This window comes from Lithobates pipiens, unplaced genomic scaffold, assembly GCF_037356315.1.
Source record: "Lithobates pipiens isolate NorthernLeopardFrog02 unplaced genomic scaffold, aLitPip1_a1.2 Scaffold_10, whole genome shotgun sequence".
Classification (NCBI taxonomy): domain Eukaryota; kingdom Metazoa; phylum Chordata; class Amphibia; order Anura; family Ranidae; genus Lithobates; species Lithobates pipiens.
In genome coordinates, this window is record NW_027507686.1 from 184,080,759 (window position 1) to 184,100,667 (window position 19,909).

At 42.5% G+C, this 19,909-nt stretch overlaps 1 protein-coding gene across 5 annotated transcripts in view; it reads left to right on the forward strand.

The window, feature by feature from the left end:
• BRSK2 (BR serine/threonine kinase 2) overlaps nt 1-19,909 on the forward strand; it is a 263,246-nt gene that overhangs the window by 125,125 nt on the left and 118,212 nt on the right. For all 5 annotated transcript variants that reach the window (XM_077460493.1, XM_077460501.1, XM_077460510.1 and 2 more), the window contains exon 2: nt 10,240-10,334. In XM_077460493.1, the coding sequence (XP_077316619.1) occupies nt 10,240-10,334 (95 nt within the window). The remainder of the gene's footprint in view (nt 1-10,239; nt 10,335-19,909) is intronic.

The following is a 19,909-nucleotide window of genomic DNA, read 5'->3' on the forward strand; positions in this document are numbered from 1 at the left end:
AGACTGTCCGCTGAAAAAGTCCGCTGAAGCCCACACACGAGCGGACCAAGTCCGTCAGACAGTCCGCCCGTGTGTACGCGGCCTTAGTCTGTAGGGTGCAATATTGATTTGGCCCACCGTTTGCAGCTATAACAGCTTCAACCCTTCTGGGAAGGCTGTCCACAAGGTTTATGAGTGTGTCTATGGAAATGTTTGAATATTCTTCCAGAAACGCATTTATATAGTCAGGCACTGATGTTGGAAGAGAAGGCCTGGCTCACAGTCTCCACTCTAATTCATCCCAAAGGTGTTCTATTGGGTTGAGGTCAGGACCAGTCAAGTTCCTCCACTCCAAACTCACTGATCCATGTCTTTATGGACCTTGCTTTGTGCACTGCTCCAAATCATTTGTTGGAGGGGGGATTATGGCGTGGGGTTCTTTTTCAGGGGTTGGGCTTGGCCCCTTAGTTCCAGTGAAGGGAACTCTTAAGGCTTCGGCATGCCAAGACATTTTGGACAATTTCATGCTCCTGACTTTGTGGGAACAGTTTGGAGATGGCCCCTTCCAGTTCCAATATGACTGTGCACTATGATCTGGACCAGTGCACAAAGCAAGGTTCATAAAGACATGGGTGTGGGGTGGAAGAACTTGACTTTTGACAAAATAGTGTATTTATAAATACATAAATATGAGTAATTACATCAACCTGAAGACATTCACATGTATATGTCTAAATAATGTTCAATACTATAGATTCCATAATATAGATTCCACGGACTTTAGGATAAGCTCATGTTTTCACCTTTCTGGGTCCAGAGTAGACATTTGAGGCTCGGGTCACACCTAATGCCAATGCAGCTCACAGCAGGGGTCCGGTGCGTCCTGGTTCACCGTTTCAGGTCCGATTTCAGCCCGAATTTTTGGCTGAATTCTGACCTAAAATGGACAAAAAGACGCACAGGGCTCCTATGCAAATTCGCACCGGAGCCGCGTCGGAGATCTGTGAACCGAGTCTAGAGAGAGCCGGTCACAATCTTCTGCTATTGCGAATTGGATGCGGAATTCGCAATAGTGTGGACCCGGCATTATACTTTAGGTATTCCCAGGTCCTTTGGTATGCGCTCGTACCTCCCAATTTTTCAAGATGAGAAAACAGGACACCTTCTAGAACAAAGTATGAAGAATACACCCCTGTTTTGCTCCCAGTTACATGGACAATGAAGAAGATGTATGGTTAGGCCTCATTGAGTTGGGCACTGAAAACTGTACCCCGTAAATGAGTGCCTTGTTTACGCATCTCTAGGCACCAGGTGCTGCATGTAGGCAACCAATTAATGTATATTGAGACGCAGTAGCTGCAGAGATACAGCCACCCAATTTTGATAGCCATGTGGGTGCGGGTGAGTTTCTTTTTGTTAACAGTAGAAAAGTTTTATTGAGAATTTTTTTGTTACAATGTAACAAAAAGACAAATTGTCAAAAAATACTTGTACCACAAATCACATACAGTGTACAAAGAACGTCAAATAAAGAAATACAGTACACGTACAAGCCGCATAGAGACCAAGTGATATAAATCACGCAAATTGAAGTTATTTTAGAAGGTAGCAACAGCAGTCTAAGTATATCAAACCTTTGAGAAAGAAAGGAGGGGGAGAGGGTTTAGTCAAGCAGAATCTATCCATGCGGACCAGATTTTGTTATATTTGGCAGGGCAGCCTCTACTCATGTATGTTAACTGGTACATAGGAAGTGCAGAGTTAATGGCTAAATACCAGTCGTTATAGGATAGGATGGCGGCAAGGAAAGTTTCAACTACACTGCTCCTTAACACCACAAACCAAAAATGCTATTTAAATAATTGTTTAATATTCTAAGCAAAATCACCAATCCATCCATGTCTCCATGCTTTATTTTGCTAAGAAATCACTCTGAAACACACCCCCTAGTATTTCTGGCCATGGTTATCTTGAATAAAGGCAGATGGCATTTATTTCTGGGAATCCATCTACCTTTAGCTCAAGCATGCAGTCAGGAGGGTGTGCTTAGCTGAGAAGACCCCCCCTCCCTTCCTAAAGACTCCTGGGATATATGACATAATTTTTGTAGGCCTAGAAAGATCATGACATCATTTTCCAGGGCCTAGAAACCAGAAAGTAACTCAAGAACTAAAATACGGGTGAAGTTCCACTTTTAGGAAAATTTCTCTTCTAGCATAGTAAGAGGCACAAAAGCACAAAAGAGTAGTTTTTGAATAGGATCATAGATACCCAACAATAACACAAGCGGATCAAGTAACATAGGTAGGCAAAGTGCCTTGGAAGTGCTTCGGACATTCTAAAAGTAATTTGACCCCCAATAAGCAAGAATTAAGGGGGCAAGTCCATGCCATACTATAAAAGTGTAAACTTTCTTAATGTGGTACTAAAGGCACAAATACTCACTCACCTATGCTCCCAGCTTCTTCTGGGTACCGGTCTTCACCTGTCTTGATTGGCCGGTGCAGGATAAAGTCACTCTCTTGCATATGCAAGAGCGCAGTCATCCCGGTACACATACAATGTGCCAGAATGTAAACAGAACTGCACATTCGCAGCTTAGTGTACATTCTGGAGGGGTTGTGAACAGGCTGGTAAGTGTATTTTATTGAATGTTTTTTTCTGCAATAAAAAACCTGCCTGTTTGCAATTTTTTACTTTTTGCCTGCAGTTCTGCTTTAAGGGTTCTTCTGGCCTAGCATTCGAATCAGATCCTGCATTTTCTCCATTCATGCGCATGCACTGAGTCTGATAGAAACCACAGCGTTTTATAAGAAAAAGCTGCATTTCTTTCTTTGCCACCAGATGAATTTTCTCTCACTTGCTCCCTCTCTTTCATGATCAGCTTTAGTTGATTTCTTTATAAAAAAAGTCCTTTATTTTTAGTGGTGCTGCCCACCACTTCTTGGTTCCTCGCCTAGAGAAGAATGACATAGGCTTGCCCCCGCTGCCTCCTGGGATATCCAGGTCACACGTCCTAGGAAGCAGTGATTTACTGAGTGGCACCTGTGTGAGTGGCACAAGATTCCACGCAGGTGCAGACATGAATCTTGTCTGCATACATGCAGAATTATTTTTATCCTCCTGCAGATACACAAACATACCGCAGATCTCATCCAGGTCCCAAATACTTGGACCCCTGTGGCATTGTCTGGGCAGGCAGCTTGCACATACAAAGAACACTTGACTGAGAGGAGTCCCAAAATTGTGGTTAGGAGTACAATGGTGCAAGGTAAACAACTTCAGATTCAAGGTAGACAACGCTGGACTCAGGGCCGGACAAGAGGTGGGCAGGAGGGACATCTGCCCTGGGCGCAGTGGGTATTTTGGGGGTTTGTGCTAGAATTTTGGAGGGAGAGATTTGTACCTAGAGAGTGGATTTCTGTTAGGATGGGGGATCTGTGCTAATAGGGTTGATTGAAGGATTTATGCTAGGAGGGGAAATCTGGGGGGGGGGAGTGTTAAGAGAGGGATTTGGGGGGGAATTTGTGCTGGGAGAGGGGATTTTTGGAGGGGGGGAGAGGATTTGTGGTCAGAGGGGACATTTGAGGGGTAGAAAAATTGTGCTAGGAGGCAAAAGTTGGGGAGGGAAAGGATTTGAGCTGGGAGGGGAGATTTGTACTGGAAGAGGGAGATTTATGTTCTGGGGAGAATTTTGTGGGGGGGGGGGAGTGGTTGCCGTTTGGCATCTTCGTCCTGGGTGCTAGATGACTATGTCCTAGTACTGGCTGGAATTTTTTTATTCCCATACAGGGACAGTTACTAGATGAAGAGAATTTAATTTAGGTTTTGATGTTGAAGTTCCCCTATAACAGTACTTGGTACATCTGAAGAAACAGTGCAATTCAAAGCAGGTCAACTGCCGCCTCTGAACTGCCATATGTACTGTTCTATAAAAACGTAAAGAGAATTGCATTTCAAAGGAAAGGAAAAAATGCCAATTGACACGAGCCATAAGAAGAAAAAAAAGAAAAACAATGCAACAATTTCGAGGTTGGATGAAAGATCCAGTGAAGTGTAAGCCCACATACACACGGTCGGAGATTTTAGCAACCAAATCCGTCGGATTTTGCCCGTCGGATTTAGTCCGACGGATTGTGTCCGAAACTGTGGCATACACACGGTCGGGCCAAGTTGGCGAAAAATCAGAACGTGATGACGTAATTTCGTTACGATGGGACTACATTCAGGCTAGTAGCCAATAGCTTTGATGTAGGAATTTGATCTGAGCATGCGTGGCACTTGGTCCGATGAAAATGCTCTACACATGATCGGATTAGGTCCGTCCGGCCCAGTTGGTCGGGAAATCTTTCCAACATGTTGGAAAATTGGGTCGGACGGAGATTCGGACAGAATCAGTCCGATGCATACCACACACAGTCGGATTATCTGACGACACGGTCCGATAAGACTCATTCCGACAGATTCTCCGACCGTGTGTACAAGGGCTAACACTTTTGGTAGTTAAGTCATGCATTTTTTTTAGAGGTCTGTACATCAGACTGAGAAGGAAATGCACTATATTACCAAAAATATTGGGATGCCTACCTTTACACACATGTGAGCTTTAATGGTATCCTGGTCTTAGTCCTTGGGTTCAATATTGAGTTGGCCCACCCTTTACAGCTATAACAGCTTCAACTCTTCTGGGAAGGCTGTCCACAAGGTTTAGGAGTGTGTCTATGGGAATGTTTGACCATTCTTCCAGAAGTGCATTTGTGAGGTCAGGCACTGATATGGACAAGAAGACCTGACAGTCTCCTCTCTAATTCATCCCAAAGATGTTCTATCGGGATGAGGTCAGGACTCTGTGCAGGCCTGTCAAGTTCCTCCACCTCAAACTTGCTCATCCATGTCTTTATGGACCTTGCTTTGTGCACTGGTCTAAATCATTTGCTGGAGGGGGGATTATGGTGTGGGGTTGTTTTTCAGGGGTTGGGCTTGGCCCTTTAGTTCAAGTGAAGGGAACTCTTAAAATGCCAGCATACCAAGACATTTTAGACAATATCATGCTCCCAACTTTGTGGGATAAATTTGGGGATGGCCCCTTCCTGTTCCAACATGACTGTGCACCAGTGCACAAAGCAAGGTCCATAAAGACATGGATGAATGAGTTTGGGCTGGAGGAACTTGACTGGCCTGTAAAGGATGGGCCAGCCCAATATTGAATCCTACAGACTAAGACTGGAATGCCATTTAAGTTCATGTGCGTGTAAGGGCAATACTTTTGGTAATACTGGCAATACTGTACAGAGGGATTTGGTTTAAAATGTGAGTCAGTCCCTCCAAATAAAGGACAGTTTGGAGCTATGTGCACCAGGTCTCACCATAGATAACAACGGCCTCTATTCTCTATAGCCTGGAGCATGTCCTGGGCAGATGCCATCAGCATCCTTAGCCAAACCTGGTGCATGCTCAGAATTTTAAAGGATGAGCATTTGGTTTGCTATGTGAACAGCCTATACGCCTGTAGTAAATCCAAACCACAGACTTGCATTGTGACAAGGTTCTATAAAGCAGCGCTATTGTGTAGTGCTGCAAAGCAGCTTGTATTTGTATTGTGCACATATGGCTGCCCCTATAAACATATAGTAATGAGTTACTTATAGAAACATGGTTTTAAAACGCCTACACACATTAATGAAATAATTTCTGTCAAGCAAATCTCTTGCCGTGTACTGTATATGTGTAAAAGGTCATTGCTAAGACAATACGTTTTCTTTAATAACCTACTACTAATTCTCCGTTGTAGCAGTAAAATGTGAAATGTGCTTGGTATGGATAACTGCGCTTTATACTACTTATGGTATAAAACTAATATATATCTTTTTCTCCATCTCTTTAACCCACATCTTCCTCTCTGCTTGTCTCTTCTCCTCTTCCCCTTCCATTTTTCCATGGCCTACTTTTTCTATACTCCTTTCCCAGGAGCGCTTTCTGTCCTGCTGCCTGTGACTAACTTCAAAGAGTATGAGGCGCATTGAGATGGGACCCCCTCCCACATATAGCTTCCGCCACTCCCTCCAGCCCCCAACCAACGCCATCCCCCGAGTCTTCATTACCAGAAATCATGCCAATTAGTGCTCCATGAGCTTATTCCTCGTGCCCGGGGGAGCCTGTGTATAGTGCACTGGGTATATATTTTATATATATATATATTTATAATATTACTCCCTACTGCACTCTAACAGTAGTTGTCAGAATGGGCCCTCCAAGGCAAGAAAGGGGCCAGATTTCAAGTCTGTTTTTTCCACACGAGCAACCCGAAATTACCTTATTTAACCTGTACTTTGGTCATGCAGTAGATATTTAAAACTATGGCCTAGTTGCAGAGAAGATCTTTTTTTTTTTTTAACCGTTTTGTTGAACTATCGTGTAACCCCGGGTTTCCACTGGGGATAATGATATAGGTTTTTAATATCTCTGAAAAAGAGAGAATGTTTGTTTAAACAGGACAGAACCATTTCTCACCAGTGACCCGAGGTGAACAAATGCCTCTGGCTGCGAGCTTCATAGTGCAGAGATGAGATTAGGCTGGAGCAGTAGTTTTACCCTTGTGATTTTAATGCATTATATGCTGTGACTGTTCCTGGCCAACTAAATGAAGGATTCAGCAATGTTTTCTACAGATAAAGCACTTACTGTATAGGAAGGAAGCTGTGGAAATATACATGAAGCCATTATTCGTATACAGTAGAGACAAAGGTTGGCTGTAGACATGGCATGAGTGTTCCCCGAGTCCACCATTATTGGCCAGATCAGGCAACAATCACATGTGTAGCACTTCTCCAGTTTTGATTGGAGAGGCATGATAATCTCGTGCAATGTTATTTTCCTGTTTATCCTCTGACTCCCTCCTTCTCCCCATCCTTCTCCCCATCCATGAGCACTCAGGTATCTGACCATTCTTGTTTATGGCTGCATTTGGTCAAAGATACCTCTGGCAATAGTCAGATTATGCTCCTTCATCCATCGGTCATCCCAGGTCTATGGCCAGTTACATTTTTGTTATGCCGCGTACACACGACCGGACTTTTCGACAGACTAGGTCCGACGGAACAAATCCGCTGGACAATTCTATCGTGTGTGGGCTTCATCGGACCTTTGCTGTCGAAAAATCAGACAGACTTTAGATTTAAAACATGTTTCAAATCTTTCCAATGGACTCGAGTCCGGTCGAAAAATTTGTTCATTTGTATGCTAGTCCGATGGACGAAAACCGACGCTAGGGAAGCAATTGGCTACTGGCTATGAACTTCCTTATTCTAGTCCGGTCTTACGTCATCGCGTGCGAATCCGTCGGACTTTGGTGTGCTTGTGTGTGGCCAAGTCCATTTGTTCGGAACGTCCATTGGAACTCCACCGAAAGTCCGTCGTGAAGATCGTCGGACCTAGTCCGTTGAGAAGTCTGGTCGTGTGTATGCAGCATTAGACTTGTAAATTTAATGAGGCTATAGAACGGTGTATTGATGCAAGTTATAAAGTTTTGCATTTGATGCATTTGTACAGCAATACAATATATTTGTGTTTTTTTTTTGTTTTGTTTTTTGTGGGGCTGAATCATTCTTAGAAAACTGTTGTATCAGGAGCTTAGTTGGAAAATATCAACCACAATTCTCTTGACCAGTTCTCAAGTAACACCATACGGGTTCCAGTGGATGTGCATATCAGATGAAAAAGAGGTAGCACACTGGCTTGTTGGTTAGCACTTCTGTCCTACTGAGCAAGGGTCCTCTGTTCAAACCCCAGCTGGGACACTGTCTGTATTAACCTCTTGGCACCGACATTACACATAAATGCAGCGTCTCAGCTGGTGGGCCTTATTGCCCTGTATAAACAACTTACTGTGCTGAAAGCGCTCTACCTGCACACTCCCAGCACGGCAGTCGGTTCGGTAAGCGCCAGATGCATACTTGCAATCAGGAGCTTTCCGATCATGTGACCGCTTTGACAGCCAATCACAGCAGTCACAGGAACCGAATGCCCATCTCCACCTCCCAGCTTTTAGAACTTTTGAAGGGCCAGGAGGCACGGGAACAGGGGGGTGCATGGAGCAGGGGGCGCATGGGAGTCTGCGTGGGTGCCCCCAGGGAAAGTGGCTTTCCATGGGGGCCTGGAGCACTGGTAGGGTACCCTAGAAGAAGAGGATTGGGGCTGCTCTGTGCACAATGATTGCACAGAACAGGTAAGTATAGACATGTTTGTTATTTTTGTTAAAAAAAAAAACCGAGGGAACAAAAAAAAAACGAGGGTTTACAACCCCTTTAATTCCTAACTGTGAATGGAGTTTTCATGTAGATAAAATTGTGCGTAACATAATGTGCATGTTCTAGGCATAAAAGCCAGCTGTTTAATAAGTAGCAGGTCTGGCTTAAATTTTAAAGTCTTTTGAACTAAATTAGTCGACTCAACAAAGGCAAAATCGCGTGCTCTGACAAACGTTCTTTTAAATTGTTGAACAACAACCTTAAGCAGGGACCCTCCGAGATTTGAACCATGTAAGGGCAGGCTGAATGTGCCCAAGTTGATCGATCAATCAACTTGGGTAAAACCAGCCTGTCCGATTTTACATGCGATTATTGTTGGGAAAACACAATGGCTCTGTGGGAGAGATTCCCTCATTAACACTGACTGTGTTGATGGGGGGATCAAGTGATTTAATTTCCTGCAACCTGTGGTTGCAGAAAAGAAAATTGCTCCATCTATGTCCGGCTTTACAATGCATTTGGCTCACGGTTGCAGTGAAGCCCTATTGAGCTCAATGGGTGAGTTTCAGGGGCAGTGCCACTGTTAAACACTGCAGCCCTTGTTAAAAACTCTGCGGCATGTGAACAGCCCTGTCGGACTGTAATGTTAGATTTTGGGTGGGCGGCCGCACCTTTGTGTAAAAGAACCGTAAGTGAGTAATCTGCCAGACTGCCAGCATGTTTGTCCAGCAGCTGGATGGCCAAAGACTTTGTATTTACCACTTCAATACCCACCCATTGTCATATGACATCCGCAGAGGGGATCTCCCATCCTGGGCTAGTGTCATATGACGTCCTGGACTTCCCGGCCATCTGGGGGGCGCGCGCCTGCCCCCCACTGCATCACTCGGGACCTGATGCGCGTGTCCGGCGGCCACGATGTCCGTCAGGCACCCGCGATTGCCCGTTAACAGAGCAGGATCGTGGATCTGTGTGTGTAAACACAGATCCACATCCTGTCTGAGGAGAGAGACCAATCATGTGATCCTAGTACAGAGGAACACCGATCGGTCTCCTCTCCTTGTGAGTCCCCCCCCCCTACAGTTAGAATCACTACCTAGGACACACAGTTAACACTTTGATCACCCCCTAGTGTTAACCCCTTCCCTGCCAGTGACATTTATACAGTAATCAATGCATTTTTATAGCATGAATCGCTGTATAAATGCCAATGGTCCCAAAATGGTGTCAAAAGTGTCCAATTTGTCTGCCGCAATATCAAAGTCATGATAAAAATTGCAGATCGCCGCCATTTCTAGTAAAAAAATAATAATAAAAATGCCATAAAACTATCCCTTATTTTGTAGATGCTATATCTTTTGCACAAACCAATAAATATACGCTTATTGCAATTTTTTTTACCAAAAATATTAAGAAGACTACATATCGGCCTAAACTGAGGAAAATATTTTTTTCCAATTTTTTTAAAAATTTACGATATTTATTATAACAAAAAGTAAAAAATATATATATATTTTTTTTTAAACTTATCGCTCTTCTTTTGTTTGTATATCAAAAAATAAAAACCGTAGAGGTGATCAAATACCACCAAAATTTTATTTGGGTACAATGTCGCATGACCGCGCAATTGTCATTCAAATTGTGACAGCGATGAAAACTGAAAATTGGCTTGGGCAGGAAGGAAGTGAAAATGCCCTGTATTGAAGTGGCGAAATTTAAAAACAGAATAAAATGTGTTTAACAGAGTTATTTTCCATACACAACAGAAATTTAGAAGCAATGCTAATATCTCAACCTCTGTGTTACCAGCATACACCTGTTGTCCAATCAAACCAGGTGCCATATGAAGGCAATTTATTCTGTAGAATAAATATGTATGAAGGTCCTCTATGATACGATCCATTACTTTCAGTGTGCACATTCTGTCTGTATTTTCAAATTTTATCATCTGTTTTGCAGTTTGCATTTACTGATACAAAGCATCTAACCAAATTTTATTTGTCTTTTATTACAGGTCTGGTGAAATTAGGGATCCACTGTGTTACTTGTCAAAAGGTTGCCATCAAAATCGTCAATAGAGAAAAGCTGAGCGAGTCTGTTTTAATGAAGGTAAATTTAAAGCAAGTATTCCATTAACATTAAACTGTGTCACACATGTGAATAAATACAGTATGTTTCTGTATAACTATGTATTTGTGATACTGATCACATTTTATCAAATATACTATGGCAATAGCAATGGCATGCAACGTCAAGCTGCAGCAAGTAAGGATAACAGACTAGAATACATTAAAACAAGTATTTACTCTAGAGATGAAACAATACCTTTACCACGTTACAAAACTCTACTTCAGCCACATCTTGAATATCTCATCCAGTTCTGGTCACCAGTCCTCAGGAAGGATGTGCTGGAACTGGAGAGAGTCCAGAGAAGGGCAACAAAGCTAATAAACGGAAACGAAAAAAAGGTAAATTACTGCACTAAAATGCAGCAAACAAAATTAGAATAATGGCATACAGCAGCTACATACGAATGTGACAAAAACTCATAAATGCGATAGAAGAATAAATGTAGCACTAAGAAGTGAAATCAAATAGTGAAAACACAAAAGCAAGATTCCAATAAAAGTCCCTCATAGACGGTGAAGGGCCACCAGGGCTCAGAAATCAATCCTGGGTAGGGGGAGTCACTGATCGGCTATGCTTGATGGAGTAATGACATCCAAAACAATTGAAAAAGACGGAATACTCTTACCAGAGTTGGTGGACCTGTATGTCAGCATAAAACGATAAACACTTGGATGAAGCTGGCTGTATAGGATCACTCGCCGTCCACAGTCATCTGGAAGATTCGGCAGTCCAAAGCTCAGGCACTAAGAAAATCGAGATGTATGTTTCTCAGACCACTCGAAGGATAGCATGTGAAAACATAAAAAAACAGGCTCCCAATGGTGTAGGTCTGAGAATGTAAATTGGCCTTTTATTTGCAAAAAATGCCAAGTATACAAATATTAATAAAATACAAATAAAAAATTATGATCACATAAATTAAAAAGCAATATGGGAAGCGTATGAAGCAGCCCTACATGTTTCGTCCGAGTTGGACTTCAACTGGGGCATCAAACAGCCTCCCCATATTGCCAAACGATATATATACATATCTTAGCTATGTGTACCAATGGCACATAAAGCTAATAAACGGCCTGGAGGACCTCAGTTATGGGGAACAACTACAAACATTCAATTCCTTCTCCCTGGAGAAGAAACGCTTAAGATGGGATCTGATTACTGTATAAACATCTTTGAATGCAGATTCTAGCATTGGCAGGAGAATATTTAACCTAGGGGACACAGAGCCACACAATGAAGTTGGATTAGAAGTAGTTCAATCATAAACGGCATAGGGGGTTCTTTATTGGCAGAGTCAGAGGAGAGTGTGGATAAAGTCAAAAAACATTCTTAACGAGCACATTGTTTAGGGATATGGAAAATAATTGTGACATAAACACACACACAGGTTGAACTGGATGGACTAGCGTCTGTATTCAACTTATAGTTTTGGGCACCAGTTCTCAAAAAGGATATCGGGGAACTGGAGAAAGTACAGAGAAGGGCAACCAAACTGATAAGAGGCATGGAGGAGCTCATCTATGAGGAGAGATTAGAGGAACTGAATTTATTTTCTCTTGGGAAGAGGAGATTAAGGGGGGATATGAGCAACGTGTATAAATACACAATGAGTCCATATAGTGAACTTGGTGTTGAGTTATTCACTTTAAGGTCATCACCTCATTCTTTACGTCCAGAGGAAGGCCCCGTTCACACATGCGGACCGTATGTCCATATTTCATCCATCCGTTTGCGGATGAAATACGGACATACATGCATTCCTATGGGATAGCGGGTGTCTGCGGATGAATATCCGCAGACACCCGATATCTTCCGTCTCCGCTATGGTCCGAGTCTGCAGACGGAGGAAAATCCTATTTTTTCTATCCGTCTGCAGAGCGGATCGGATGAACACGGACAGACGGTCTGTGTTCATCCGATCCCCCATAGAGGAAAGCGGAGATTTCACAGGGCGGTCCCTGCACACCGCCCTGTCATCCGCCGGCTCAGCGGGGATAAACGGAGCGATCCCCGCTGAGCAAGGGAATTATCACGGGTGGATCATTAAGGATCCGTCCCGTGTGAAAGGGGCTTAAAAGAGAAAAGCTTTCTTCACAGTAAGGCCCCTTTCACACTGGGGCGTTTAGAAAACGCACTAAAAACGCATAGCGTTATTACCGCGTTTTTACCGCGTTTTTGTAGCGTTAGCGCTAAAAATAGCGCTAGCGCCCATACGTTTTTATAGCGTTTTTGAAGCGCTTTTGAAGCGTTGGAATCATCAAACAACCCCACCCCCTTACATCACTTTCTGTTATTTCCAGTCTCAGAGGATCTTTCAGCTTCTGCAGCTGATCCTGCAGCTGTTGGCTGCATTTCAACAGATTGCCCGGCCATGATGATTAATTTGTCACTTGTCTGATCTCCTCTCCTATTCCAAACAGGATTTCCTGGTATCCCAGCATCCTACACTCTACTGTGATCTTGTGACCTTCCCATAGCTTCTGGGCGTTTTTAAAGCGGTATTACCGCGTTTTTACAGCGCTACTCATTCATTTCAATGGGGATAGGCGTTTTTACAGCGCTATTTTAAGCGCCCAAAAGATGCTCCAAAAAAGCTGTTTGCAGGATTTTTCCCAACGCACAGCCTGCACAACGCCTCAGTGTGAAAGCACCTCAGGCTTTCACATTGAGAATGCTGGGGCAGGATTATTTCAGGCGTTATTTAGGCGCTATTTTTAGCGCTAAAATGCCTTAAAAACGCCCCAGTGTGGAAGGGGCCTAAGAGCTGTGAAAATGTAGAGTCGACTCCCTCAAGAGCTGGTTCTGGCCAGCTCAGTAGGTTGCTTTTAAAAAGGCCTGGATTCTTTCCCAAATTTACATAATATACCTGAATACTAATATTTAGGTGAAGTTAATCCAGGGAATATCCGATTGCCTCTCGTGGGATCAGGAAGGAATTTTTTCCTCTGCTGTAGAAAATTGGAAAATTGGATCAGTCTTTGCTGGGGCTTTTTCGACTTCTTCTTGATCAACCATCAACCATCAACCATCAACCTTGATGGATTGTGTATATGAGATTGTATGGTCGTTTTTTTTTTTTTATTGGTTGAACTACATGGACTTGTGTCTTTTTTTTTCAACCTGACTAACTGTGTAACTATGTACTCTTACCAATTGTATAACTATGTAAAAAATATGGGGGAGGAGACATTTGGGTATATTTTATGTATTTTTTTAAGCGAGGGTAATCTATTAAATAGGATTAAAATCAGGAAAAAACCTAACAGGGATTTTAATCAACCCTTATTTATGGTCTACAAAAACTAAATTTCTCTGGAGTTTCACATTCATAGGAGGCCATTACATAAGATGACCATTTTTTAGACAGGTACCCCCCTAAGAAGGATAGGTGAGGGTATTTCTGCTTATTCTCTAATTCTCTCTGTGTTCCGTGCCACAAGCAGCTTGCATAGAGTACTTTTGATCCATTCATCTACTCTACTGCAAAATATTGGGCCTGCTTGCAGGGAGATGTTCTGATAAGTTGGAAAACTTCTTTGTGCAAGTATCTCTGACAGCTGGAAGTGGTCATTATTCCCTGCTAGGACAGCGGAATCAGTCCGATTGTCACAAGTGATTCTTAAAATCAAAAGCATTTGTTGTAATAATTGGGCTGCTTGCGGCCACCCACAGCCTCTTCTGCATGCAGCGAATAGCTGATAAGGGTTATACATCTATCAGGTAATTTTTATTTTAATAAATGACGGCTGTGAATGAAATCATCTCCTTCACAGAAATACAGCAGTGAGCTTTATCATAAAAAACATGTAACTCTACTAAATTAAACAATTTTGGGCAAATTTTAATTTTTTTAAGCTTATATATTTTAAACTAAGGTTTTATATTTACCGTATATATTTTTTTTTACTGTATGTATGATTTTTGTTTTACAAATAACCATTGGGGGTTATTTACGAAAGGCAAATCCACTTTGCACTACACGTGCAAACTACAAGTGCAAAGTACACTTGAAATTGCACTGAAAGTGCACTTGGAAGTGCAGTCACTGTAAATCTGAGGGGTAGATCTGAAATGAGGGGAAGCTCTGCTGATTTTATCATCCAATCATGTGCAAGCTAAAATGCTGTTTTTTTATTTTCCTTGCATGTCCCCCTCGGATTTACAGCGACTGCACTTCAGTGCGATTTCAAGTGCATGTTGCACTTGTAGTTTGCACTTGTAGTGCAAAGTGGATTTGCCTTTCGGAAATAACTCCCATTGAATACATGACAAGGATTCTAATTAACCATTGGCAGTGAAGAGAAAAACCTGTATTTCTTGGTGTGGGGGAGGATATGGCTACCTACCCTTTCTCCCTTGTGACAGCGCCGGCACTTGGTGATTGGACAAGTAGTATCCAATGACGGTAGGAAGAGAGCCATCAGTCCAATTCGGAACTTGCACAAAGTTTCCTGTCTTTGCTCTCTGTGGCTTAAGGAAGTAGTGGGGAAATGAATCAAAGGCCAGTATGTGCTGCTGACAAAGAGAAGGGGAGAGTAACCATACTTTAAGACTTATAAGATAAATTTACATAAACGCTGATATGAGATGGTGATAATAAATGAATAAGACACCAATAAAGAATTATATATAAAAATAATAGTGCGCTAAACCCAAAATAATACAATACATAGTACAATATATATACAATATATGAAAATAAAAATATAAATTGTTGTGCAAAAGTCCATGTGCAAAACCAAAAAAAACTTCAGTGATAAAACGTGAATTCCACTGTCTCCGGGTGATAAAGAGGATAATAATGACCACCACCTTCGTAGGATACGAGCCACCAGAAGTATCGGACACATTGTGTCACAGGTCACGTGACTTTTTCAAGGGAATAAATATGTTTATTCCCTTGAGAGAGTCGCGTGACCTGTGACGCAACGCATCGGATGGAGCCGGTGATGATACTTCCGGTGGCTCGTATCCTAGGAAGTGCAGTGATGAGGACTGCACTTCCTAGGATATGAGGCCGTATAAGGCCGTTTTACAACTACTAAAATGTGAGTGCATCTTTATAGAATATTCTTAATAAATCAAGTACTATATACAATCTTGCGCGATGATGATCTTTTCGTTTGCTTTGAGAATTTATATTTGGATATTTTGATTCCATTATATGGGGAGAAGTTGGCTGGAACCTGAATCAAACAGCTGATGTCTGTCTCTCCTTGGTTTGGCTGATTCTCTGGATTATTACAAAAAAAGCATGATTAGAACTAAGAGGGTCTTCGTTTGAGGTGAGCAGGGATTGCACACAGAGTTGGTAGTCATTATTATCTTCTTTATCACTTGGAGACAGTGGAATTCACATTTTATCACTGAAGTTTTTTATTTGTTTTGCTCATGGACGTTTGCACAACAATTTATATTTTTATTTTCATATATTATATATATATTGTACTATATATTGTATTATTTTGGGTTTAATGCACTATTATTTTTAATATATAATGCTTTAAGACTTGCTGTCTCTCGTTCAATCTATGTCTAAAAAGGGATGAGTCACTTTTGTAACTCTGTCCTTTGTGTGTGTGTGTCTGTCAATTTTAGCTTCAACTATTGAGCCCTGTAAACAATAGACTTTTTACAAAATAGGTGATAAGCTAAAATGGTAAGATGTATAAAAGGAGCTTAGGGCTCGCTCTGAAAATATAAAGTATTCTTCTACGATATTGTTTATTTACCCCTACCGAAATTATTAACAAAATATGTACAAAAACATTAATTCCCTGTCATTTTACGGGCTAAGATTCGGGCGGATGAAGCAGCAGGACAATTCACTTAATTCTCTAATTTTTTCTTATAACTCCATGTCATTGGGAACAGAATGCTCACTGGTCCTCTGAGCTAATGAACTCTGCCTTTGAGAGTAAAGTAACCAGCCCTCTGTTATAAGTGTGCCTGTGCTAAACTAAGCTGGAGTTGTTGATTGGGTTTGTTGGATACTATAGAGGCACACTGGTCAATGTACGCAGCTGCTCAGTGGGAAGGTTCCACTATAAACTCGTTTCAATTACATTTGTGTACAAACGCACCAGCTTTAGAAAGTGCCAGCTACCTTCTTTGTTGCATATTGGTGTATCACGTATGGGAGATTTCATTGACTGGTGGTCTGCTCCTCAACAAGCAATGATTTGTTGAAGGTTTACTCATGAGATGACTGACATTGTTGTCTAATGTATGGTGGTGATCAGCTGACGATAATCATACTTGGCATTAGCTTGTATGTTGCGTGTAAAAAGATCAACACAGAAATGACTGCTTAATGGTGCTTGATGTAAGAACAGATGGGAGACCAGATACAGGCTGCCGAAACTGGACTTGATGTCATCAGATCTCATATGGTTTCTTGCCAAAACAGATCATTCTTATGCAAATGTAAATCAATATCTAAAAATGAATCTGTCAACAATTCACACAGTGTGTTTGCATCAATAGTTTCCACTATAACCTCTGCTCCTGAATGGATGACCCATTCCCCCGAGAGGTATATAAAAAGAAAGAGGCAAACCACAAAATCTGGGGATGGAGCTGTGAAATTAACGTGAAAAGTTCTTGCAAAATAAGCCCACGTTTTAAAAATTGGTTTGATAAACAGGCAGCGGGATTACTAAAAATGAAGGCTCAATCACATAGCCATCCAGGGCTATACAACACCTACATCAGAGTATTTCTACCGTAAATACAGCCAGGTGCCTGCAGTCAGCTGTAGCAGGAAGCTTGTACAAATCAATGACAGGCTGACATTGTTGGCAGCTGTTCACATGTAATCGCAATTACATGATTACATGTGGTTAGGGACAGATGAGTGGTCCTTCAGGCCCCCGTGCAAGAAATCATGAAGTACCTTCCTGACCCCCAGTGGGGGCCCTTCCCTCCGAGCCCAGTGGCAGAACACAGGAGCCTGGTTGCAAGTTCGACCTTTGCGGCCCTGATAGTTCCGCCGCAGTTTTTTTTTTATTATTTCATTATGTTATTTTTTCTGTTATTTTTCACCATTTTATTTTTATTTTTTTACTTTTTTAGAAGCCCTGTTTGGGGGCTTTGGTGAGATATGAGGGGCCTAAACAGACCTCTGATGTTTCCCCTTTGAGACAGAAAAAGGAGATTGAGCCCCTAAACTCCATCTCGGCAGTCTTAGGCAGCAGCACAGAATGAATGGACGGGAATAGCTCTGTACAGAGCTTTCCGTTCATTCACAAACTGAAACTATGCTTTAGTTATGAATGGATAGAGTCAGTGATTGGTACCAGTCACTGACTATTCTATTAATTCGTCCTCCATCCTGACACATCCCCACAACAGCTGGCAGGAGAGGGGATGGGGGAACCCGTCAGAGCTGCAGGGGATGAGGGGAGCCAGGAAAGAGCACAAGGGGGTTAAGACAGAGCACAGGGGGGCCGGTAGAAAGCACATGGGCCCGGGGGCAGCAGAAAGAAGCTGGATAGGAGGGGTGACAGGGCAGCATATAGAGGAACTAATCCCCTACATTTTCCTCCTGCAACCTATATACACACACAACTGCACATATTTACTTGTGTTTTCGTACCGCAGTGGCCTTGGAAAATAATTCCTGTGCTCTTTTTTCAAAACTGCCAATAAAAATATATTCAACATTAAATATGACTCTCAGTGCAATACTGTGTATGGCATATTGTTGTGTGTTGTTGTGACGCATGTGTTAAAGCATGCTTTACTGAAATGCAGAAGTGTAAATGGGCCCTAAAATTTCCTCTGACCCTGACAATATCACCTAAACCTGCCCACAGATATACAGTTTGAAATATCTAGATCTGAAAACTGTAATTTAAAAAAAATAAAGTCCCATTTTGTTCTCCCAACCCCATTCATGTCTAACCAAACACTCCTAATCATGGCCACATATTTACAAAGTTTAACCCCATTGGGTTAGAATTAAAGGGTCAGTCCACACAAAATGATAACATTTTTTAGTAGAACCTTAGATGCTACTTACTACCTCTTCTCCTCCTCTTCTATCCCGTTCTACCATCTCTATCAAGCAGAAAAGCACTTGGATGTGAATGAGGTCTAATCTGTACTTCCTCCACAGCCATCTGCTCCACTGTAAATAGTCTCTGCTGCCTCTTCTCTAATTCTATCCACTGTCACTGTCCCTGGTGCCTTTTCTTCAAATCTACTCCAATGTCAGTGTCCCTGCTGCTTCCTCTCCCATCCCATTATACCTTCACTGATCCTCCACTGCCTCCTTCCCCTTTCCTGATCTACTATTACCGATCCTCCACTGCCTCCATTTCCATCGTGATCTACCATCACTGGTCCTCTACTGACAAAAAATAAACAAAAAAAAAATCAGCGCTCGTTTGAGGAGAGACCCTGGAGGTGTGTGCAGACCAAAAGAGTCTCTCAATAGGAGGGACAAAGTCCATAGCAACAATCCCTAAGATGAAGAGGGAGAGGAATCCATATACCAGCACTAAGGGCAGCCAATGTGAAGAGCGAGAAGCAGTCTCTGCAATGCAACAAAGGAAAAGAAACACAGCGCCTCTAAGTGCAGTATTGGTAACCCATTTAATGAGTCAAAAGTGAAACTACTCACAAAGGGAGCATAAACACAAGCATGATAGTAGCAAAATCTGGGGGTGGTTTTCTCCTAAATGACCACCTTCTCTCACCCTGCACCCAGAAGTGACATCATCTCCGATTGCCCCTGTGTTCCCTGTTGTTCTCATAGGCTGCGAATGCTGGAATCTACCTGCACAAGCTGTCAGCTGCACTAGAGAGACACGGACATTTAAGAGAAAACCACCCCTGATTTTGCTGCAGGATTACGATCATGCTTGTGTTTATGCTCCCTTTGTGAGTAGTTTCACATTTGACTTATCATTAAATGGTTTACCAATACTGCTCTTAGAGGAGCTGTGTTTCTTTTCCATTCCTCCACTGGTCCTCTACTGCCTTTGTTCCCAGACTCATCCTGAGCTATCATCATTGATCCTCCAGTGCCCCCATTCCCATCTTGATCTACCATCCCTGGTCCTCCACTGCCTTCACTCACATCCTGATCTACCATCATTTATCCTCCACTGTCTCCATTTCCATCCTGATCGACCATCACTGGTCCTCTACTGCCTTCATTCCCATTCTGAGCTAACATCACTGCTCCTCCGGTGCCCCCATTCCTATCCTGATCTACCATCTTTGAAGCTCCACTGCCTCCACTAGTCCCACTGCATCCTCTTCAATCTTACTTTTTACCTCACCATCACTAAGCCTGACTACCACATCTCCCATCCTGCTCCTTCTTCTATGATGACTGCTCCCTCTTCTGCCATCCAGTTCCACAGTCACCTGAAGCACGGCCATTTCCACTGCTACTAGCACACAGTCTATACAGGCTCCAGTGCTTCCTCTTATGTTGACACAGTGCAAACCCCTTGTGGCTCAACTTTTAGAAGATCAAATAAAAAGACATCAAGGTGGGAGAGGTGAGTGGCACAGGCTGTGTTGCTGTTTGGGCACTGGAG